This window comes from Limanda limanda, chromosome 14, assembly GCF_963576545.1.
Source record: "Limanda limanda chromosome 14, fLimLim1.1, whole genome shotgun sequence".
NCBI classification, from domain to species: Eukaryota; Metazoa; Chordata; class Actinopteri; order Pleuronectiformes; family Pleuronectidae; genus Limanda; species Limanda limanda.
This window is the reverse complement of record NC_083649.1, coordinates 7,384,206-7,409,331: the sequence shown is the minus strand read 5'-3', so window position 1 is coordinate 7,409,331 and position 25,126 is coordinate 7,384,206. Positions and strand designations below refer to the sequence as shown.

Genomic DNA, 25,126 nt, shown 5'->3' with positions numbered 1-25,126 from the left:
TTTTACATAAAAGGACGTTCATTGACAACTGAAGTAGCGCTTGCCAGGGAAAGGAAAACATTTCTGCTCCCTTCTTGGGTGATGTTGCTGCAAGTTGTTTCAAGTTGAACCCGAGTGGCTGTGGATAAGATAAGGTGGCGCTTCCTCACTCTGGTGTGTGTTAAGTTAGAAGTCCACAGTGTCAATCACTGTCTGTAGGAAAGCACATCCCCCTGGAAACACTGAGTCAACACACTGTCTGTCTGTACTCTGTCATATTTGCGGCATTACAAAATGTGTGCGCAAGGATGATAGACAGAAATATGTATAGGACATACTTCACACCACATTTTCATTCAAGGTGAGCTACCCTGACTTGTTTTGCTATATTTACACCACTTGTGTTCAAATCCAGGTTTGATATCACAGCTCATTCCTCCGCACAAGTCCCAACAGTCCTTCAATCGAGCTGCACCAAATTTCACACACTCAGAGACATTAGTCGTCTCAATTAGCCTGATTTCATCAAGGTACATGAATTATTACTTTGGGAAATAAAGAAAATGTTGAAAAACTCACAAAAACCTCACAAAATTAAGTAAAATTCATTCAAATCCATTTCGATGTTTTTGTGTAATCTTGCTTAAACACAAACAAGCATTCAACCAAACACACAAACAGGAGTGAAGACTTAACCTCTTTGTTTTATGTCTGCTTTGTAAGTGTGTGAATATTATGTGTGTGTCGTAGGGCAGCGAAGTTTCTGGGAAACCATTTGACAACACACAGGCTGATATCTCTGTTCCCTCCTCGTTTCATTTGAAATGTGGGGTCTGTTCTGAGGAAGGAGTTCAGACTCCTTTGCATGAGGGGAAGCTCACATTTAGCTCTGAGCTGGAAAGTTAAAAAGGCGTTCGACTTAACAGAACTCTGACACTGGTGGGGATGGGGGGGGGCCCTGAGTCTGGGGGATGTGATTTCAGCTTAAACTGATCCTGGGTGGGATTTGACAGTGGGCGAGTGCAGAGGACAGATAGTGGAGTTTATATTTCTCAGACTGGCTTTGTGTTAAACTACTCAGGGATTTAAACGGTGCTCAACAGTTCTCTCAAATTAAATCAAATCACAGTGATTATTTGACAATCACAAAGTGCCCGGGTACTTCACATACAATCAGCGTGAGGATGCACACATGTACAAATTCAAATGACATTGGGCGTGCCTGAAAAACGTTATATTATATACTTCTACCTCATCAACACAGGATATGAATGTCTGGAACCGATACAACATGTGGTTCACTGCTTGTAATAAGATTCAGTTCCTCCAAATGATTAAACAGCAGCTGTTATGCAATGGCACCTTTCTGTTAAATGAACACATTGTGTAGGACAATGAATCATACATCTTGAGTTATTATCATTTTATATATATATTTAGCTTCCGGAAGCCTAAACTCTAAACAAAGATAATAGAGATAAGACCATTTACATCTGGAGCAAATATTTAAAACATCATTGAGTGCAGTTTAAACTAAATGTATGTTTTGCCACCTTCACTCTCCAACTGTTTAATTTTACTTTGTAGTCACACAAACAACCAATAAATGATTGTTTTTTATTCATAATACCACAATGTCACATAGTAGTCCAGGCAAAGTAGCGTTTTACGACCGAGTAATTGTAAAAGAATTTTTTTCAGCATAGATCATTTCTATGAGGTGTCCAGAACAACATACTAAAAGTCCTAAGAAATCCTAGTTGAGGAAATATGTTAAATTCTCATCAAAGTGTGCCAATAAGGCCCGGCAACAATACACCCCAAAAAGACTATTTTTTTTCCTTTACTCCAATCAAAATAAAACTTTACACAATGAATGTAGCCATGAAACGTACAATTTTTTGTATAACAAGTTTCTTTTGAAATTAATTTGACAAGCACATGAGCTCAACACTTATTGAATATGTCCTAATTTGCATAAGCAAACACCATTCATATGTATTACAAATACATACATAAATTCATTTTCTACGAAACTAGTAATACAAAAAATGTTACGTTTCATGGCTACTTTCATTGTGTAAAGTTTCATTTTGATAGGAGTAAAGGAAAAAAATAGTCTTTTTGGGGTGTATTGTTGCCGGGCCTTATTGGCACACATTGATGAGAATTAAACATATTTCCTCAACTAGGATTTCTTAGGAATTTTAGTATGTTGTTCTGGACACCTCATAGAAATAATCTATGCTTATTTTACAATTACTTCTATTTTTGGCTCCAAAATGGGCTACTTTGCCTTGACTATAGGTGGTTGTGTGTGTGTGTGTGTGTGTGTGTGTGTGTGTGTGTGTGTGTGTGTGAGTGTGTGTGTGTGTGTGAGTGTGTGTGTGTGTGTGTGTGTGCTTGTTTTTCCAGCTACGTCCTCCGGAATTCACCGTCATGTTTAACATGACCTCATGCAGAACACAGGCTTGGTTCACACCAAACACTCGTAAACACATTCATACAAATCTTTAGCCAAATTCTTCCACAAATTCCCATTCACACGGGTCATCGCTTGCCTTGTTTAGTCTGTGTCCTTAACAGCTGTTTAAAGTTTTTTAAAATCTCATCGTGTTTGTATTTAGTGAAAGTATATTATGGTTCTTTTACAATAAATAAAATACAAAGTCTTTCTTCAGGCTGTAGGCAGAGGAAGTGGATATCTGTTATCGTTTCCCCCCCCACATACTCCAGGTCGCACTCTGTACAGACTGATCTGTTAGGTCATAAAAACCCACTGACATACACACTCACACACACACACACACACACACACACACACACACACACACACACACACACACACACACACACACACACACACACACACACACACACACACACACACACACACACACACACACAGCTTATGCAATACATTTAAAAAGAGTGTTATTCGAGGACAACGATCCTCAACATCCAAAACAGTTGAGAGAAAACACTGCACACACTGTTGTCAATAGAGTACAACAAAGCAACACAGCTCACTGATGAGTACGTTGCATAATGTAAAGTTTAGGCTCTGATGAGCTTTGACAGCTGGAGCGCTGCAGAGTTTCAAATTTTGGACTCCGACATTTTTTGTAAAGTGATTAAAGTGGTTTAAACAAAAGTGGAGTTTTAGAGAGTGAAAGTTATTCCCGTGTGGGATGACGCACGGCAGACTTGCACTTTCCTCTTCCCGCCCGGGCTCTTTGTACGCCAGCAACGAGACCTGCTTGGAGCGCTTTCTTCTGAATGGGCTAAGTGGGAGCTGGTTGTCCAGTCCACTCTAGTTTATTTGGCTGTTTTGTGAACTTTTGACTCCTCAAGACTTCAAAGCAAATTCACTGGTCCACCCTTATTTAGTTTGTCAGTTTTTAGATCTTCTTCCTCTTAGATTTGTCACCGGACTTCAATTTTTCAGATCTGATCTCACAAAAGAAGATTACAGACCATTTACCTGCTGTTCTTTAACTCTACATCTTGTAGTACAGGTTTTGTGTAAATATTCACTCAGATCCTTGTATTTTCTAATGCTGTCTTTTTTCCTAATTACTAAATAACATTAATTCTGATCATTTTCTATGTATTTCTTTAACACATTAGAAAACAGGACTTTTCTCATGAATCAGGGTCGAAATCACTGTCAAACAATGTCATACTTTGAGCATTTCACCTATTTTAATCTGCAACTTGTTTCTGTTTGCTCTGATTCAGAGGTTGAGTTGACTCTTACCCCAAAACATGGTGTTTACTGCATATTTTATATTTAAATCTTTATACCTGCATCATTAGAGCTGTTATAATCCGTTGAATGTACCTGTGTAATAATTCGATCACATTTACCTCAGCCCTTGGATCCTAATTGGTTGGTCCGGTATCAGGGGTCCCACTGGCAGCCAGCTGGGCCACTTCACTGGTTCTTCCCTCTCCTCGGACAGTTCTTCCACTTCTGTCCCAGATGAAATCCCTCTGGTGTGATCTGTGTCCTGTGTCTGCACTGCGGATGTTGTTCGACAGACGTTGGCCAGTAACAACAAAGAGTTTTAACTTTAATTACTCTCTTATATCATGTGTTTTCATAGGCAACGTCATACAAACAACATAACACAACTCTCTCAGAGGGTCCGACCTTCTCCCGTGCCCGTGACCTGAACCTACGACCAGAGCCACTGTCCAACCTGCGTTTTAACAAAAGCAAATAATCCAATCAGTCCTGGCGATGCATCAGATATCGATCAATCGGCCTGATCTTCAAACCGACTGGTGTGTATGTATGTGTGTGCGTGTGTGTGTGCACCATACAGGCGTGCGTTTGCATGGCCTCTCCAGGGAGCTGTCAGAGCTACACTGACGTTCTCCATGTCCAGAGTGGAAGACAAATTGGAGGTTATGCGTGGAAAAATACCGACTGCTTACACACGTGTGACGACCCTTAGCATTCGTGTGCACACGTGCGAAGGCCGGTGAGCCGGTGATGAAGATGGCGAAATGCGATGAAATCATAAACCTTGAGGAGATTTGATCTCTCCCAGATGATTGACTGGACTCGACGGAGCAGAAAGCAAAGCCGAGGTTACAAACTGCTGAGCTTCAGATTCATCCTGTGAACGCAGAGGATGTTTAGTGTTGATAATATTCCTCGAGGTGTTTTGGTTTTGTGGCCTTTCTGTGGCTCGTCTTCAGGTGAAACATATTTCAGACTCATTAATCGTGAAAGTGAAAGTGACGCGGCTCCTGCTCTGTAACCTCCACACTTTACACAATACTGTAAATGATGCAACACGCTCCATTACTGCGTGGGGTCCCCGTGGAAACAGTCCGAAAGGCCACACTGTTCACACTTGTTTATATTTGTCATGGTTGTGTTGGTTGGTTGTGGATGTGTGTGTCAGGACTCTATGATGGATTGCACCATAGCTTGTTGACTGGGAGAGGCAGGTTTGTTTTTACTGGTCTTCAGTTACTGGTCAGCCGACGAGAAGAAATCTGAGCTCCTGGTAAGAATTTGTGTTGGGAAATTTTGAGGTTTTCGGTTTTAATAAACATCTGTTTATTACAGTAATACTCAGAACACCTTCTGCAATATGAGGTCTTCTCTGTAATGGTTTCAAATTCTCTAATCAAGTTTATCTGCCTGAGATAATAAATAATGACTGAAAGTTGGGAATCGTGTGAGGATTCTCTGGCAAGTCGTGTTGGAAATATGAGAAAGGAAGATGGTTATTTAGGTTTTAGAAAGTTCATGTCATCATTAAAAAGCTGCCTGACATCAGAGCAGGTTAAAGAGCCACACTAATGTTTTCTGCATGTGTTTGCATGGAATCAATTTAATTTTCCAAAGTGTCATGCAGGTTTTTTTTAGATTTCTTTTCCTTTCAGTGCTTTGCAGAGACGTGAAAATCGCTCAGGAGTAATTTGTGAACATGCATTTTGTTGCATTTATTATGTTTTGATTGGAGCTACTTTAGAATTCTGTGATAATACAGATGCGAATTTGAATGACGGACCTTTTTTGGTATAGTTGTCGATCACAGGCGCCTTCTAAACTACAGCAACAGCAATTGATTCTGTAGTTCGTGGCTGGAGCTTCTCTGTGGAGCAGCGTCAGGGTTCAGCAGCAGGTCTCAACTCGTCAAGCCTCAATTACTGCAGCTCACTTTCAGAAAGAAAGCTGCAACCAGCATCACCACAGGAAGACAGGCCGCTCCAGACAGGCAGAATACTGAACGAGTCATTTTAAACCAAATCTACGCAACTATGAAAATCCAACAATGACATTTATCCATTCATCCCTTGACGGCTTTATTTTCCAATAATTCAGGCAAACTGGAAAAAGGCATAAATAATAGTTCTAAAAAATGTTGGCATTTACAAAATAATTGTGTCTATTTGAGGGGTGATTATTTTATATAACCTACAATGCAGGTATGGCTCTGATTACATTTATATTTCTTGTCATCAGGGTTTGTGTCATACAACAAATTCATGACGGTTTATAAACGGTCTGTTTGTGTATGACCTGCATGATGTCATCGTATCTTTGTGCTAATGTGGGATGATCCAAAGTGTTTCCATCATAAAACAGGTTCTTCAGTAACTTCTCCTGTGAGGTGTAATTAAAACCGCAACTAAAACAAAGAGAGGACGAATCAAAAGCTTGGATGGAGTCTGTAATCGGCTGTTCATCATCTCACAGAACTCATCTGTCCTGTAATTCAGACTGGAGCGAAATTAGAGGTCAGTTTGCTTGTCTTTACTTTCATGGGTACACGTGAATAACAAACTATAGGCCCTCCTTGTATCGGTAACAAAACCAAAGTCACTCTGTACTTCTGATTTTAAAGCCGTCCGTCTCTGAAACATTGAGGGTGAATGTGCAGGAGGTTTCTTCCTGGAGCAGGTTGGCACACGAGAGATGGAAACTTCATCAGGGTGTTTCTTTAATATCTTTTGGTTTTTTATCGTCTTTATCTGTCAGCTGCCTGATCCGGATACAACACACTGAGATCATAGTCATCAGCATCTCCACCCCCGGGAACAGAGAAGACACACCACACACACACACACACACACACACACACACACACACACACACACACACACACACACATACACACACACACCTTGTCCTTCACCTAACCACAATCCAAATCTTCCCTTTAAACTCAACCAGGAGCTCAGACAGTGTTAATTGTTTCATAAAGTTTAAGCTGCACATTTTTCCACCTGCTGTTGCCAAAGAGTTTCCCTCACCCTCTGTGAAACTTCCGTGAACCTTTGCTTCTCTCAGACTATCAGATTTCTGCGGAATTGGCTCTCCCTTCTTTACCATCTTTGGAAGTTGGATCATTTAGGCTGAATCTCCTCCTGATGTGAAGGTGATCCAGCCCAAAGGGGTAAATTTCTCTCTACAGTTCCTGGACAAATCGATGTGACACGCGAACGTAATCGTTGATTCAAAAAATATCATTCGACACAACACAACTTCAATTTGTTTAGTAATGCTGTCAAAAGATGGAAAAGAAAACTTTAACGCTAAACGGCAAGTCACTGAATAAACAAACTCCCGGTGACGGATTTCTTTCTCCTCATTTATTTGTCCATCTGCTCTTATAATCCGAGCACTGTTTGGTTTTGAACCTTCCCATTCATCGTGTGCACGGCTGCAGGGACCCTTGGTGCATGAGTCAGACAGAGTTTCCACACGGCCATGATCCTGTCCAGACCCCTGCTGACAAATGAAAATGGCTTGTGCAGACTGCCCCAGAAATAACCCATTTGATATTGTAAAGGCAGATTGTATTTATGCAGACTCAGGCTGTTGCATAAGACATGTGACTCCTGCAGACTGGCTGTGCAGGTTTTCTGTGTTAATGCTTTTTTGATTGTTTACCTTTCACCGTTAATTAAGTCGTAATTCCACGCGAATTATTCAACAGATGCTGATGAGAGTCTGTCAAACATACTGTGTCATCGATTATAATCTGGTGCACAAGGTGTGTTGCCTTCCGACGTGTCGCTGGAAAGGGAATCGACTCCAGTGAAGCAGGAATCACCTGATGGGGAGCAGTTTCCTGTGATGTCCGCTAAACGCCGTGGGGGGGCAAGTTAAACACCAGTGCACACAAAGCGGTTCTGAGCTATTCATTTATACTTTTAAAGTGTAATTGGCATCCGTCAAGTTACCTCATATCACCCAAACATCCTGTGCAGAGCTTTCCCTCAATCAGCTCCAGTAAAGTGATAATTCTTATCATGGGTGTGGAAATAAATTACAGCTATTTCTTCTTGGTGTCTGAGTCATAAGATTTTTTCTTGAGCTCCTGCTGAGGAAGATATTTGACCTTTGCCTGAGACACGGTTTCCTCCTCCATCCTCCTGCACGTTTTTATATGATACAAGGGGAAATCCTTTATTTTTAGTACGCTGTGGTGAAATAGATTTTCCACGGAGTCTTGGAAAAACCTAATGTAATTAGCATGGAAGAGGTGGGGAAGAGTAATTCAAACTGGGTGTGACAAGGCTGGTGGAGGAGTGTTTTAAGGGGTATGTAGACTCACCTGGCATATGGACGTCTACTGTTTATACAGTTTTTTGACTTTCTACATTCTCTGTCTGTGTGTTTCTAGTGTCTATCAACAATTCACAAGAACTGTTCTTGAACACTGCTCCTCTGCCAGATCCTCTCATACTCTACGGTATTAACACGTTGACCCACTTTGCCTGATTTCTCATCTTTTTCTTGGAATAATCATTTCAACCTGTTTCTGTGATGCTAATACTCAACAATCCCTCCTCGGTACAACCTTCCTATCACATGTTGGAGGTCACTGCGGGCCAGAGGTTATTACCCCTCTATCTCTAAATTAAGTTTCTAATCACCAGAGGCTGTAAATGAGCAGGCATTAGGACCCAGCAGAATGTGCTTAGTGTTCTTTTGTAAGTGAAGGAATGAGGCCATGCATTGTTTTTACCCGGAGAGAATCTGAGGAAACCAGGAAATGCAAAGAAGCCAGGGAGGACTCCGGGAAAGGAAGAAAGGGTATTATGAAAACTGACACACACGTTATTCAGGTCATTTTAAATATCAGAGACAGTGTAGATACCCTCATTGTTCGCTAAACTAAATCTGTGCTGCTAGTTGTAACACTGGTATAAAAGAGTTTCTGCTTCTCAGGACCTGCAGCTGATTTACTGGCTTAGTGGCATTACCCTTATAAGATATATACATAAACACTTCCAACAGATTTCCCAGGTGGAGGCCAGTAAGGAGCTACTGGTAAGTGACAAACACTTTGTAATGTAATTTCACGCCATGATTTACATTCCATTCCATCAACCAGTGAATAATCATAATGAATTTATTCTATTAACATTCATTCACTTTCATCAGAGTTATAATGTTTTACAGACTTTGTTGTTTACATGAGCAGAAGCAGTTGAATAACAAGCACAGCCCAGTTTTACAGCCTGAGGCCCAGAGCAGACACGATAATATGAGGTGGAGAACTTTTTATCCTAAGTAAACAGTGAGTCCTGGGTGAGTTAGTTCACCCAGGATTACACCAAACATGTCAAAGAGACAGAGACAGAGACATTTCTCAAGAGCAATTCCTGGAGGCCGATTGTACTGTGTATATATATATAGGCAGCAGTACGGAAGCAGCACCCATTACCGATCTAAAGCAAATAATATGCCGATTAGATTTAGATTTAGTTTTTCAATGAATTAAGACTATGTAATTCCCAAATGCACTGTGGCAGCCTTTTTACATGCAGTAAGAAAATATAATGCACTTAGAACTTTATGGTTTTGGGTAACTGAATCTTAAATATTATAGAAATATTACTACATTACCATTGACAACAGATCACGTATTGTATGTATGAAATCCTTCATTTTTAATGTTACCAAGCATTCTGTGACATAAACACACAACTGACGTTTGTAACAAAGCGAACGGCTTGAAAATCAGTGGAGAATTCACACAGTTAAGAACATTTAAATTGTGCAGAGACCTCCTGCTTCACATGAGCTTCAGAAGACGCAGCTGCACCAGAGGTGAAACAAACAATATGAAGTCTGGTTAAATGTAAACCAGACCCCTGCTGACAAATGAAAATGGCTTGTGACAGACTGCCACAGAAATAACCCATTTGATATTGTAAAGGCAGATTGTATTTATGCAGACTCATAAATGGATCGTGATCTTGCTGGCTACTGACCAGAGACTATGATTGCAGCAGGACGGCTTGACATACTGTATTGAAGTTATCCTTCAAAAATGTAAACCCTCATCGATGCTGCTAAAAACTTTAATCCTGATGATGTTTTCCTACACTTGACATCTATTGCACTTCTGTCTGTCCTGGGAGAGGGATCCTCACATGTGTCTCTCTGAGGTTTCTAAGTAATTTTACCTGTTAAAAGGGTTTTAGTAGTTTTTCCTTACTCTTGTTGAGGGTTAAGGACAGAGGATGTCTCACCATGTTAAAGCCCTAAGAGACAAATTGTGATTTATGAATATGGGCTATACAAATAAAATTTGATTGATTGATTGATTGAAACGTGTTTTATTCCGATAGAATTAAAGTATTCAAAGTTTCTGACACATCCTTTTTTTTTAGTGAGCTGATGAAGAGCTGCGATGAGCTCAGTAAACTCTGAGGTAACATTGCTCTAAGAGAGAGAGAGAGAGAGAGAGAGAGAGAGAGAGAGAAAGTGTGTGTGTTTGTGGAGTGGGCGTGGTCGTGTGTGATCTTGCAACGCTGTTATCTCACTAGTGCAAAGGGGTTGAGCTGATATGTGGTCAGAGCAGTCAGGAGAGTTCAGAGAGAGAGCAAGGGGGCACGTTGATGAGGTGACTCTCAGTAGGTGAGAAGATGTCTGACTTCTCCTGGTGTGTGATTCATGAGAAAGAGCAACTCTAGACCTCCAAGCTGCACCTGAATCTACAAACATTGTTCAAATGGGTCTTTTTCTTGAATTAAAAACTTTAATGACATCTTCCTGTAATGTTCAAACAATGTACTTAACTTTATTTTAACTGGGGATGGTGGAATTGATAGTGAAATGTTGGTACTTCAAGTATGAAAGTAAAGGACTTGAAAGCTTTACCCTCTACCACTAATCCTCAGAGTGAAGATTTAACTTCCTACCTTCAAACGGCAGCTATATTTGGAAGATCTGGCAACAGGAACCTGGAGTAGAGGAAATCAGCATGTTATAAAATGTGGAGAAACTCACAGCAGCACAAAACGAAAAGCAGGATTTATCTTTTTCCAGGTTTATTGTGGTATGTGTGAAATTCTGGCTGCTTGAGGTTACCCAAAAATGACTAATAACCTCGTAAAAGAGGTCAAAAGAGTTTGAACTCAAATACGTAAGGAATCCACAAGAGAGAATGTCAGTCTGCAGGCAGGCTGAACTACAGCTGCCACTTTTAAAGCATTTGGTGTGAACTTCAGGAATATGTTCATGCTGCAGGTCGTATTATAATGTGAGAATTTTCTTTGAAAACTCAAGTTAAAATGCAATTTTTTCTCACTCCTGTATTTTAGGAACCATGCCCCTGTCTCGTGTCTGTGGAATATTGGTTCTCCTCAGCGTTGGTCTGATTTCCTTCCCCCCTCCTTGCCACGGAGGGAACATTCTGGTGTTCCCCATTGACGGCAGCTCCTGGCTCAACATGAAGCTGCTGCTGGAGGAGCTTCATGCCAGAGGACACAGCCTCACTGTGATCCGGGGCAGCACCAGCTGGCACATCCAAGAGGAGTCTCCTCTTTACACCTCCATTACAGTTAAATTGGATGAGGGTATGGAGAACTTCTTTGAAGTGTACCTGCAGGAACAAATGAAGGTATGCCATCATGGTTGATGTACTGGGCCCCACTGGGTCATCTAGTCAATAAATGATTAGAATTCATATTAATTGGATTTTCTTATCCTTTTTTTTAGGCGCTGAGAGAAGGGGCGTCATTCCTAACTTCTTTCAAAATCACAAAGGATTTCCTCTCCATGATATTCAAAGCTCATTCTATGTGCTCTGATGCCCTCATTCAAATGTTAGATGATGAAAACATGGTCAAAAGATTAAGGGACACCCAATTTGATCTTGTTCTCACTGACCCGGCCGTACCACCAGGGGTTATGTTAGCAAAGTATCTCAAACTTCCACTGGTGCTACATGTTCGTTGGATCCCCAGCGGAGACGGACAATTTGCCATAGCCCCCTCCCCACTCTCTTATATTCCAGTGCCAGGATCGGGTTTAACCGACAAAATGAATTTCATGCAGAGGATCAAGAACCTGTTATTCTACGGCATCATATTGTTCCAGCACAAATTCATGGTCTGGCCAATCTACGATGATGCCTGCAGTAAATATATTGAGGGGGAATGTGACTTCATCTCGATGCTTCAGGATGCAGACATATGGCTGTTCAGGTCAGACTTTGTGTTCGACTTCCCTCGGCCCACGATGCCGAACGTCATCTACATCGGAGGGTTCCAGTGCAAACCGGCCCAGCCTCTGCCAGCGGACCTGGAGCAGTTCGTTCAGAGCGCTGGGGAGCATGGTGTGATCATCATGAGTCTGGGAACTATGATTGAGGCTTTGCCCAAAGAGGCTGCAGATGAGATCGCCAGCGCCTTTGCCAAGATGCCTCAGAAGGTAACATACTCATTACTCATTGTTAAAAGCCAGAGAGACCTTGAGATATTTAATTGCAGCAATTAATCAACAGAGATTAGGTAAAAAAGAAAAACTAATATATTGCCTTAGTAGGCTGTTGGGCCTCTAATGAATCATAATAAAGGGTATGGAAAACAGAGGGAGTGATCTATTGATTTATGATAACATTTATTGATGTTAGCAGATAACTGGTTCTTCTATTATATTTGCCATATTTGAGTATCTTGTGTACCTCAGGCTGCAGCTGTGGAAACACCATAGTGTTGCTGTAATCACTGAAAACAGATGCTGCTTGTGAATATGTGGAATCTGTAGACGAGGGACTTCCGGCTTCCGTTTCTTTTTTGACCGATCATGTTTGAGCAGGCTTAGGCTGCCTGCAGGTAAACAATCCAGCAAATTGATATTGAATCTTTTCGTTTACTGATCAGGTGATATGGCGACACAAAGGGGAGCGTCCCTCCACTTTGGGAAACAACACGCTCATCGTGGACTGGATGCCGCAGAGGGACCTCCTGGGCCACCCTCAGACCAAAGTCTTTGTAGCTCATGGAGGAACAAACGGACTCCAGGAGGCCATTTACCACGGTGTGCCTGTGGTCGGCATACCCCTGTTCCTTGACCAGTTTGACAACCTTGTACGTTTGCAGGAGAGAGGAGCTGCCAAGATCATTCAGCTGGGTGAACTTAATGGACAGAGTTTTGAACAAGGTCTTCAGGAAGTGCTCCTGCAGGACAGCTACAGACAGAACATGCAACGACTGTCTAGCTTGCACAGAGATCAGGCAATAGCACCCATGGATCACGCTATCTTCTGGGTGGAGTATGTGATCCGTCACAAAGGGGCAGCACACCTGCGTACAGAGGCTTATAAGATGCCCTGGTACTCGTACTATAGTTTAGATGTTCTGTTGGTGTTGCTGACTGCTGCAACTGCACTGCTGTTCATTACTGTGGCTGTTTTCCGGTTCCTATGCTGCAGAAGTAGAAGGAAGACAAAAGCTAAAGCTGAATGAGTTTCAAAAAGGTTTATAAATCTAATAGACTGGGTTCTCTAAAGCTCTGTAGACATAAACATACTGTGCATCCTAAGGTATCTCATTTGTGTGTCTTTGTAATATAGGAAGCAAAATGACAACCAGTAGCACCATTAGCTATCAACTGTTTCTTCATGGATTTATACTTGGTTAAAAAATACATCATTGCTAATTGTTGTGTATTTGGGATTTTTGGGCTAAAACCAATTCAGATGTGACAAACCTAACTTGTTATATGAATTGTCTAACATTATATTTTGATCAGGGCAAAGATCAATATATTTGTATTCTTCCAAAGGAAAGTGTCCGTGTCATTATTGCTACAGAATCAAATATCCTGTTCATGTTCCCCAGTGCAAATCCCAAACAAATGCTGAAGGTGGAATTGAATACAATATAATTAAAAAAGAATAGAAAACTATTTTTATCAGTGAAGAAGAGAAAGCAGTACAACGAAATGAGAGGTGGTATTCAGGAAAAACAACGCACATTCATACAAAAAAGAACAAAACAAGAAATACTTAATATGCCTGATGTGCTGAAAGTGAGATTATCACAGCAGATTCTTGAATTAAAAACTTTTACATTTCATCCATTAAGTACATCTTCCTGTAATACTCAAACACTTGTGCTCTTAATTTTTAGTGCAGGAATTTAACTGGTGATGGAGTAACTTATAGTGAAATGTTGGTACTTCAAGTATTAAAGTAAAGGATTTGAAAACTTTACCATCCACCACTAATCCTCAGAGTGATATTAGAGGACGTTCCCAGGTTCAACAGAGTTCATCTGAAACCTGCGCTCTACATTCAACTGGCAGCTATATTTGTCAGATCTGGCAACAGGACCATGCATGAGAGATATCAGCAGGTGAAGAAAGCACAAAACAAGAAGCAGGATTTATCCAGGAAACCTGTCTTTCTCCAGGGTTAAAAAGATAGTTCACCCAAAAATGAAAATTCCCTCATTATCTGCCCACCACCAATGCCGATGGAGGGCTGGGTGAAATGTTAGACTCCACATAACACTTTTGGAGTTTCAGGGGGGTTCAAAGTGTTGCTGCCAACGGAAGTACCTGGGGATCAATTCTTCTGACTTAAAAAACAACAGAAAAAAACATTGACTGACTCCAAACTGCTCCTGTGGTGTTCAAATTCAACTCAAAAAGGCATCATTTACTCCATGTTTTAGCCTGAATGTCTTCTGCTATCCTCCTGCCCTGAGCCACGTTCAAGAGCACACACATCGCGCAAGCTCACACCTTCATGCTCTCACCAACAAGGCCATGCGACTAAATCAGTGACAACTTGTCGCCGTCACTTCAGCTATCCTTATGCTACTGGAACTAGGGATGCTACCTGAACTAGTGATGCTATTGGAACTAGCGATGCTACAGGTACTTATCTTGAGTTCTCGCTCATCTAGTCTCGTTCACACTTTGGACTTGAACGTGAACGTGCCTCCAGAGGAGGATATCAGAGGACATTAAGACTAAAAACATGGTTTCGAGGCGAAACTTGAATGTCTTGGTTTATGGACATTTGGATGACACCACAGGAGCAGTATGGAGGCAGTTTCTATTTTTTTTCACGTTGTTTTATTAGTATGAAGAAGGGGTCCAATGCCTTCAATTGTATTGGCTGTGGCTGCAACACTGTTGACTCCTGAAACTCCAAAAGTGTTTTATGGACTCAAACACTTCATCCACCAGCTCCAGCAGCACAGTAGTGAGTAGAGAATGAGTGGATTTTCATTTTTGGGTGAACTATCCCTTTGCCATGTTATGTGTGAAATTCCAGAAGGTTCAAGTTACCCAACCTGGACCAACAACCTTATGAAAGAGGTCACATGTGTTTACATGTGACAGAGAAAACCACTTGTGAAACTTTACACAGCTTAACACACTAGTCAGACAACATGATCAGGTTGTCAGTGAAAAATCTACAATGGCATATTAAATAAGAAGTTAATACTTTGGTTGTTAACTGCAGAACATTGTCTGCAGCATCATAGCTTTGTATGACACATGCATTGTAACTCATTTACCGTTATGCACCAATCAGGTGTGGAGTTTGAACTCAAATATGTAAGGAATCCTTTAGAGTGAATGTCATGGTGCAGGCAGGCAGAACTACGGCTGCCACTCTCAAGCATGGGTGAGTGAATCTCAGGAACCTGTTCATGCTGTTGATAGTAATATAATTTTAACTTTATAAACTTGTGTTAACTCACATATTAAAATGCAATTGTTTCTCACACCTGTATTTTAGGAACCATGCCCCTGTCTCGTGTCTGTGGAATATTGGTTCTCCTCAGCGTTGGTCTGATTTCCTTCCCCCCTCCTTCCCACGGAGGGAACATTCTGGTGTTCCCCATTGACGGCAGCCACTGGATCAACATGAAGCTGCTGCTGGAGGAGCTTCATGCCAGAGGACACAGCCTCACTGTGATCCGAGGCAGCAACAGCTGGTACATCCCAGAGGAGTCTCCTCTTTACACATCCATTACAATTCAAATGGATGTGAGTATGGAGAACTTCTTTGATGAGTACCTGCAGGGACAAATGAAGGTATGCCATCATGGTTGATGTACTGGGCCCCACTGGGTCATCTAGTCAATTACATATTACAATTAATTATATTAGTTATATTATTAATACTTATTTTCTCACGATTTTTTTCAGGCGCTGAGAAATGGGGCGTCAATTCTAACTTCCATCAAAATCACAAAGGATTTCATCTCCATGATAACTCAGGCTCATTCTATCTGGTATGGTGCCATCAGTCAATTATTAGATGATGAAAATATGGTCAAAAGATTGAGGAATACCCAATATGATCTTGTTCTCACTGACCCGGCCATAGCACCAGGAGTTCTGTTAGCAAAGTATCTCAAACTGCCCCTGGTGTTAAATGTTCGTTGGATCCCTGGCGGAGACGGACAGTTTGCCATAGCCCCCTCCCCACTCTCTTATATTCCAGTGCCAGGATCGGGTTTAACCGACAAAATGAATTTCATGCAGAGGATCAAGAACCTGTTTTTCTACGGCATCATATTGTTCCAGAACAAATTCTTGTTGGGGCCAATCTACGATGATGCCTGCAGTAAATATATCGAGGGTGAATGTGACATTATGTCGATGCTTCAGGATGCAGACATTTGGCTGTTCAGGTCAGACTTTGTGTTCGACTTCCCTCGGCCCACGATGCCGAACGTCATCTACATCGGAGGGTTCCAGTGCAAACCGGCCCAGCCTCTGCCAGCGGACCTGGAGCAGTTTGTTCAGAGCGCTGGCGAGCATGGTGTGATCATCATGACTCTGGGAACCTTGGTGAACGCTTTACCCAAAGAGGCTGCAGATGAGATCGCCAGCACCTTTGCCAAGATGCCTCAGAAGGTAACGTACCGGTTACTAAATGTTAAAAGCTGGAAATGTGCCATAAAGCAATGAATCAACAGCAGATTAAGTAAAAAAAAACACTGAAATGCATCGGCTCACTGTTTTTTAAAAATCTTTCTACATTCACATGCAGATAGCTGTTATTAGAGATAAACCAACATGTCATCTATACCTAACATTGCTACAATAAGATTCACTGTTTGTGATTTGCTTGTAAAAAAGTTTTGACTAGTCTGATGTGTGAAAGAAAATATTTGGAATATCCAAGTGCTAAAGAACAGGTCAACTGGACTTGGTTGAGTTTCACCTTCTTTCAGGCTTCTTGAGTTCTAACTGACTGCTGGGACTCCCCGGTATTAGTGACTTCTGGGAGTTGTTAGGAGTTGTTTAGTCCTTCAGGTCACCTCAATGACTCCTTATGACCCAACTAGTTAAATTAAAAGTTTTTAGCACACCTGGATATACCTTTAAACAGTGTACAGATCATGGAAGATGGAGTCAATTTAGGAGGATGGAGGGATTGATATCCCTTCACTACACAGGAAGCCTTAATAGATTGGCCTTTGGTCCCAGAGGCTAATTCATCATCAGATGATGGCCGATGGGCTTCCAGATTATTGTTGCCGTATTGTCTGTCTGCTCATGAACAGAGGTGCAGCAAATTAATGTTGATTCTTTTTGTTTACTGATCAGGTGATATGGCGACACAAAGGGGAGCGTCCCTCCACTTTGGGCAACAACACGCTCATCGTGGACTGGATGCCGCAGAGGGACCTCCTGGGTCACCCTCAGACCAAAGTCTTTGTAGCTCATGGAGGAACCAACGGAGTCCAGGAGGCCATTTACCACGGTGTGCCCGTGGTCGGCATACCCCTGTTCTTTGACCAGTTTGACAACCTTTTACGTTTGAAGGAGAGAGGAGCTGCCAAGATCATTGAGCTGGGCGAGCTTAATGGACAGAGTTTCGAACAAGGTCTTCAGGAAGTGCTCCTGCAGGACAGCTACAGACAGAACATGCAGAGGCTGTCTAGCTTGCACAGAGATCAGGCAATAGCACCCATGGATCACGCTGTCTTTTGGGTGGAGTATGTGATCCGTCACAAAGGGGCAGCACACCTGCGTACGGAGGCTTATAAGATGCCCTGGTACTCGTACTACAGTTTAGATGTTCTGTTGGTGTTGCTGACTGCTGCAACTGCATTGCTGTTCATTACTGTGGCTGTTTTCTGGTTACTATGCTGCAGAAATAGAAGGAAGACAAAAGCTAAAGCTGAATGAGTTTCAAAAAGGTTTAGAAATCTTATAGAATGGGTTCACTAAATCTCTGTAGACATAAACGTACTGTGCATCCTAAGGTATCTCATTTGTGCGTCTTTGTTATATAGGATGTAAAATGACAACCAGTAGCACCATTAGCTATCAACTGTTTCTTCCTGGATTTATATTCGGTTAAAAAATACATCATTGCTGATTGTTGTGTTTTGGGGATTTTTTGGCTGAAACCAACCAGATGTGACAAACCTCACTTGTTATATGAATTTTCTAACATTATATTTTGATCAGGGCAAAGATCAATACATTTGTATTATTTCAAAGGAAAGTCTCTGTGTCATTATTGCTACAGAATCAAATATCCTGTTCATGTTCCCCTGTGCAAATCCCAAACAAATGCTGAAGGTGGAATAGAATACAATAGAATAGAATTGAAAGTAATAAAAAAACATTATTGTCAGTGTATTAGAGAAAGCAGTACAGCGAAATGAGAGGTGCTATTTCTGCAAAACCACACACATTCATATAAATAGAACAAAACAAGAAATACTTAATATGCCTGATGTGCTGAAAGCAAGATTATCACAGCTGATGTTTCCTGAATAGACTATGAGACCAAATAGAAAGTAAAACAGAGACAACAACACACAGAAACTGTCTCGACCACTGCTCCTCCGCCAGATCATCTTATAAACTGTGGTATTAACACGTTGACCCACTTTGCCAGATTTCTCTTCTGTTTCTTGGAAAAGCCTTTTCAACCTGTTACTTTGATGCTAATATTCAACAATTGAAACAAAATTCCTATCACATGTTGGGGTCACTGTGGGCCAAAGGTTATTACACCTCTATCTCTATGTGAAGTTTCCAATCACCAGAGGCTGTCAATGGGCAGACATTAGGACCCAGCAGAGAGTTCTCATTGTTACTTTGAAGATAAAGGAATGTGTCCCTCCCTTGTATATGTCCTGGGAAAATCTGAGGTAACCAGGAAATGCAAAGAAGCCAGAGAAGACTACGGGAAAGGAGAAAAAAGGTATAGTGAAAAGTGACACACAATATGCAGATCATCCTTAAATTCGCTTTTCAAAAAGATTAAGGGAACAACTAATCGTGTCAGTTTAACAACAAGTCAGTTAAACTTCAGGAATATTTATTTGTCTATTTAGGAAGAAGTGATAGTGAATTGATTTCACCTGCTTTAGTGCAAATGCAAGTGACAACAGATGCAATGGAGGCAAAAGCAAGACAACTCTCGAAAAGGGACAGGTTCTACATGTGGTGACCACAGACAGTTGCTCTCTCCTTATCCTTCCTGACTGATTCTTCTCTAGCTCCTTCTTCTGCTTGTGTCCTTGTCACTACTGGTAGCAGGAGGCGGTAGCTGCAGCCCGCTCAGGTTGCACAGGTAGTCCAGCTCCTCCAGGATGACACATCCACACGGGCAGTCGCAAGAAGGTTTTCAGTGTCTCTCAGCACAGTCTCAAGAGCATGGAGGAGACAGCAGGAGACCAAACTAACAAACTAAACAATTGGCTGAATGAGTAACAGATTAAGCGACAATAATCATTAGTTGCAGGCTAATACAATATTGTAAATTTGCTCCACCTCCACTAGTACAAGAATAAAATGCTTCTTACACATGAAGAAATCTGTTATCAAAGTGCTTCCACACACGATCTGTGAACTTGCAACGCTCTTATCTCAGTAGTGCAAAGGGATTGAACTGATATGTAATCAGAGCAGTGAGTGAGGGGGCATGTTGATGATGTTACTCTCCTGCCTCCTGCACGCTCTACTAAGCCCCCCCCCAGCCCTCACCTACTGCAAACTGAGTATTACCAATAGGTGAGAACATGTATGACTTCTCCTGGTGTGTGATGCATGTAAACGAGCAACTCTAGACCTCCATCCTGAACCTGAATCTACAAACATAGTCCAAATGGGTCTTTTTCTTGAATTAAAAACTTGTACATTTGATCCCTTAAGTACATATTCCTGTAATGTTCAAACACTTGTGCCCTAAATTTTTAGTGCAGGAATTTAACTGGTGATGGAGTAATTTATAGTGATATGTTGGTACTTCAAGTATGAAAGTAAAAGTATTTGAAAGATTTACCCTCCACCACTAATCCTCAGAGTGATATTATAGGACGTTCCTAGGATCAAAAGAGTTCATATCTGAAACCTGCGCTCTACATTCAACTGGCAGCTATATTTGTCAGATCTGGCAACAGGAAAATGCATTAGATAAATCAGCAGGTGAAGAAAGCACAAAACAAGAAGCAGGATTTATCCAGGAAACCTGTCTTTCTCCAGGGTTAAAAGGATAGTTCACCCAAAAATGAAAATTCCCTCATTCTCTACTCACCACTATGCCGATGGTGGGCTGGGTGAAGTGTTAGACTCCACATAACACTTTTGGAGTTTCAGGGGGGTTCAAAGTGTTGCTGCCAACAGAAGTACCTGGGGATCAATTCTTCTGACTTAAAAAACAACAGAAAAAAACATTGACTGACTCCAAAATGCTCCTGTGGTGTTCAAATTCAACTCAAAAAGGCATAATTTACTCCATGTTTTAGCCTGAATGTCCGCTGCTATCCTCCTGCCCTGAGCCTTGTTCGAACACACACACATCACGCAAGCTCACACCTTCATGCTCTCACCAACAAGGCCACGCAACGAAATCAGTGACAACTTTGCTGCCGCAACTTCAGCTATGCTTATGCTACTGGAAATAGCGATGCTACCTGAACTAGTGATGCTATTGGAACTAGCGATGCTACAGGTACTTATCTTGAGTTCTCATCTAGTCTCGTTCACACTTTGGATTTGAACGTGAACATGCCTCCAGAGGAGGACATCAGAGGACATTAAGACTAAAAACATGGTGCAAATGACAACGTTTCGAGGCAAAACTTGAATGTCTTGGTTTATGGACATTTGGATGACACCACAGGAGCAGTATGGAGGCAGTTTCTATTTTTTTTCCTGTTGTTTTATTACGTATGAAGAAGGGGTCCAATGCCTTCAATTGTATTGGATGAGGCTGCAACACTGTTGACTCCTGACACTCCAAAAGTGTTTTATGGACTCAAACACTTCACCCACCACCTCCAGCGGCACAGTGGTGAGTAGAGAATGAGTGGATTTTCATTTTTGGGTGAACTATTCCTTTGCCATTTTATGTGTGAAATTCCAGAAGGCTCAAGTTACCCAACCTGGACCAATAACCTTATGAAAGAGGTCACATGTGTTTACATGTGACAGAGAAAAACCACTCATGAAACTTCACACAACTTCACACACTAGTCAGACAACATGATCAGGTTGTCAGTGAAAAATCTACGATGGCTTATTAAATAAGAAGTTAACACTTTGGTTGTTAACTGCAGAACATTGTCTGCAGCATCATAGCTTTGTATGACACATGCATTGTAACTCATTTACCGTTATGGACCAATCAGGTGTGGAGTTTGAACTCAAATATGTAAGGAATCCTTCAGAGTGAATATCAGGGTGCAGGCAGGCAGAACTACGGCTGCCACTCTCAAGCATGGGTGAGTGAATCTCAGGAACCTGTTCATGCTGTTGATAGTAATATAATTTTAATTTTATAAACTTGTGTTAACTCACATATTAAAATGCAATTGTTTCTCACTCCTGTATTTTAGGAACCATGCCCCTGTCTCGTGTCTGTGGAATATTGGTTCTCCTCAGCGTTGGTCTGATTTCCTTCCCCCCTCCTTCCCACGGAGGGAACATTCTGGTGTTCCCCATTGACGGCAGCCACTGGATCAACATGAAGCTCCTGCTGGAGGAGCTTCATGCCAGAGGACACAGCCTCACTGTGATCCGAGGCAGCAACAGCTGGTACATCCCAGAGGAGTCTCCTCTTTACACATCCATTACAATTCAAATGGATGTGAGTATGAAGAACTTCTTTGATGAGTACCTGCAGGGACAAATGAAGGTATGCCATCATGGTTGATGTACTGGGCCCCACTGGGTCATCTAGTCAATTACATATTACAATTAATGTTATATTATTAATACTTATTTTCTCACGATTTTTTTCAGGCGCTGAGAGAAGGGGCGTCAATTCTAACTTCCATCAAAATCACAAAGGATTTCATCTCCATGATAACTCAGGCTCATTCTATCTGGTGTGGTGCCATTAGTCAATTAGTAGATGATGAAAATATGGTCAAAAGATTAAGGGACACCCAATATGATCTTGTTCTCACTGACCCGGCCATAGCACCAGGGGTTCTGTTAGCAAAGTATCTCAAACTGCCCCTGGTGTTAAATGTTCGTTGGATCCCCGGCGGAGACGGACAATTTGCCATAGCCCCCTCCCCACTCTCTTATATTCCAGTGCCAGGATCGGGTTTAACCGACAAAATGAATTTCATGCAGAGGATCAAGAACCTGTTTTTCTACAGCATCATATTGTTCCAGAACAAATTCTTGTTGTGGCCAATCTACGATGATGCCTGCAGTAAATATATCGAGGGTGAATGTGACATTATGTCGATGCTTCAGGATGCAGACATATGGCTGTTCAGGTCAGACTTTGTGTTTGACTTCCCTCGGCCCACGATGCCGAACGTCATCTACATCGGAGGGTTCCAGTGCAAACCGGCCCAGCCTCTGCCAGCAGACCTGGAGCAGTTTGTTCAGAGCGCCGGCGAGCATGGTGTGATCATCATGACTCTGGGAACCTTGGTGAACGCTTTACCCAAAGAGGCTGCAGATGAGATCGCCAGCGTCTTTGCCAAGATGCCTCAGAAGGTAACTTACCTGTATCTAATTGTTAAAAGCTAGAAATGTGCCACAAAGCAATGAATCAACAGCAGATTAAGTAAAAAAACACTGAAATGCATCGGCTCACTGTTTTTTAAAAATCTTTCTACATTCACATGCAGATAGCTGTTATTAGAGATAAACCAACATGTCATCTATACCTAACATTGCTACAATAAGATTCACTGTTTGTGATTTGCTTGGAAAAAAGTTTTGACTAGTCTGATGTATGAAAGAAAATATTTGGAATATACAAGTGCTAAAGAACAGGTCAACTGGACTTGGTTGAGTTTCACCTTCTTTCAGGCTTCTTCAGTTCTAACTGACTGCTGGGACTCCCAGGTATTAGTGACTTCTCGAAGTTGTTAGGAGTTGTTTAGTCCTTCAGGTCACCTCAATGACTCCTAATGACCCTATTAGTTAAATTAAAAGTTTTTAGCACACCAGGATATACCTTTAAACAGTGTACAGATAATGGAAGATGGAGTCGATTGAGGAGGATGGAGGGATTGATATCCCTTCACTACACAGGAAGCCTAAATAGATTGGCCTTTGGTCCCAGAGGCAAATTCTTCATCAGCTGATGGCCGATGGGCTTCCAGATTATTGTTACCGTATTGTCTGTCTGCTCATGAACAGAGGTGCAGCAAATAGATAATGAATCTTTTCGTTTACTGATCAGGTGATATGGCGACACAAAGGGGAGCGTCCCTCCACTTTGGGAAACAACACGCTCATCATGGATTGGATGCCGCAGAGGGACCTCCTGGGTCACCCTCAGACCAAAGTCTTTGTAGCTCATGGAGGAACCAACGGAGTCCAGGAGGCCATTTACCACGGGGTGCCCGTGGTCGGCATACCCCTGTTCTTTGACCAGTTTGACAACCTTTTACGTTTGAAGGAGAGAGGAGCTGCCAAGATCATTGAGCTGGGCGAGCTTAATGGACAGAGTTTCGAACAAGGTCTTCAGGAAGTGCTCCTGCAGGACAGCTACAGACAGAACATGCAGAGACTGTCTAGCTTGCACAGAGATCAGGCAATAGCACCCATGGATCACGCTGTCTTTTGGGTGGAGTACGTGATCCGTCACAAAGGGGCAGCACACCTGCGTACGGAGGCTTATAAGATGCCCTGGTACTCGTACTACAGTTTAGATGTTCTGTTGGTGTTGCTGACTGCTGCGGCTGCACTGCTGCTCTTTACTGTGGCTGTTTTCTGGTTACTATGCTGCAGAAATAGAAGGAAGACAAAAGCTAAAGCTGAATGAGTTTCAAAAAGGTTTAGAAATCTTTAGAATTGGTTGTCTAAATCTCTGTAGACATAAACGTACTGTGCATCCTAAGGTATCTCATTTGTGCGTCTTTGTTATATAGGAAGTAAAATGACAACCAGTAGCACTATTAGCTATCAACTGTTTCTTCCTGGATTTATATTCGGTTAAAAAATACATCATTGCTGATTGTTGTGTTTTGGGGATTTTTTGGCTGAAACCAATCAGATGTGACAAACCTCACTTGTTATATGAATTTTCTAACATTATATTTTGATTAGGGCAAAAATTAATATATTTGTATTATTTCAAAGGGAAGTCTCTGTGTCATTATTGCTACAGAATCAAATATCCTGTTCATGTTCCCCTGTCCAAATCCCAAACAAATGCTGAAGGTGGAATAGAATACAATAGAATAGAATTGAAAGTAATAAAAAAACATTATTGTCAGTGTATTAGAGAAAGCAGTACAGCGAAATGAGAGGTGCTATTTCTGCAAAACCACACACATTCATATAAATAGAACAAAACAAGAAAAACTTAATATGCCTGATGTGCTGAAAGCAAGATTATCACAGCTGATGTTTCCTGGTTAGACTATGAGACCAAATAGAAAGTAAAACAGAGACAAAAAACACAGAGGAACTGTCTCGACCACTGCTCCTCCGCCAGACCATCTTATAAACTGTGGTATTAACACGTTGACCCACTTTGCCAGATTTCTCTTCTGTTTCTTGGAAAAGCCTTTTCAACCTGTTACTTTGATGCTAATATTCAACAATTGAAACAAAATTCCTATCACATGTTGGGGTCACTGTGAGCCAAAGGTTATTTCACCTCTATCTCTGTGTGAAGTTTCCAATCACCAGAGGCTGTCAATGGGCAGACATTAGGACCCAGCAGAGAGTTCTCATTGTTACTTTGAAGATAAAGGAATGTGTCCCTCCCTTGTATATGTCCTGGGAAAATCTGAGGTAACCAGGAAATGCAAAGAAGCCAGAGAAGACTACGGGAAAGGAGAAAAATGGTATAGTGAAAAGTGACTCACACAATATGCAGGTCATCCTTAAATATGCTTTTCAAAAAGATTAAGGGAACAACTAATCGTGTCAGTTTAACAACAAGTCAGTTAAACTTCAGGA

The 25,126-nt window shown here is 41.6% G+C and overlaps 3 protein-coding genes across 7 annotated transcripts; all 3 read left to right on the top strand.

Annotated features, from left to right (window-relative positions):
* Nucleotides 1–4,983: 4,983 nt before the first annotated feature.
* Nucleotides 4,984–13,499, top strand: LOC133019852 (UDP-glucuronosyltransferase 1A5-like). Of its 5 annotated transcripts, none has more exons than XM_061086428.1 (5): nt 8,490–8,548; nt 8,684–8,785; nt 11,068–11,366; nt 11,465–12,178; nt 12,631–13,499. In XM_061086428.1, the coding sequence occupies exons 3-5, from the start codon at nt 11,073–11,075 to the stop codon at nt 13,213–13,215; spliced, it is 1,593 nt and encodes a 530-aa protein (XP_060942411.1). In that variant the 5' UTR covers nt 8,490–8,548; nt 8,684–8,785; nt 11,068–11,072; the 3' UTR covers nt 13,216–13,499. The 5 variants fall into 5 exon arrangements, with proteins under 5 accessions (XP_060942415.1, XP_060942414.1, XP_060942411.1 ...); XM_061086429.1 differs by having other exon boundaries at nt 8,499–8,548; nt 8,753–8,785; XM_061086432.1 differs by lacking the exons at nt 8,490–8,548; nt 8,684–8,785 and adding an exon at nt 4,984–5,003.
* A 1,647-nt stretch (nt 13,500–15,146) lies between these two features.
* On the top strand, nt 15,147–18,230 carry LOC133019848 (UDP-glucuronosyltransferase 2C1-like). Its single transcript, XM_061086424.1, has 4 exons — nt 15,147–15,392; nt 15,507–15,805; nt 15,920–16,633; nt 17,330–18,230. Exons 1-4 carry the CDS (start codon nt 15,344–15,346, stop codon nt 17,912–17,914), a joined length of 1,647 nt encoding a protein of 548 aa, XP_060942407.1. The 5' UTR covers nt 15,147–15,343; the 3' UTR covers nt 17,915–18,230.
* A 2,978-nt stretch (nt 18,231–21,208) lies between these two features.
* On the top strand, nt 21,209–24,297 carry LOC133019851 (UDP-glucuronosyltransferase 2C1-like). The gene is made up of 4 exons (XM_061086426.1): nt 21,209–21,468; nt 21,583–21,881; nt 21,989–22,702; nt 23,397–24,297. The coding sequence occupies exons 1-4, from the start codon at nt 21,465–21,467 to the stop codon at nt 23,979–23,981; spliced, it is 1,602 nt and encodes a 533-aa protein (XP_060942409.1). The 5' UTR covers nt 21,209–21,464; the 3' UTR covers nt 23,982–24,297.
* The last annotated feature ends 829 nt before the right edge of the window (nt 24,298–25,126 follow it).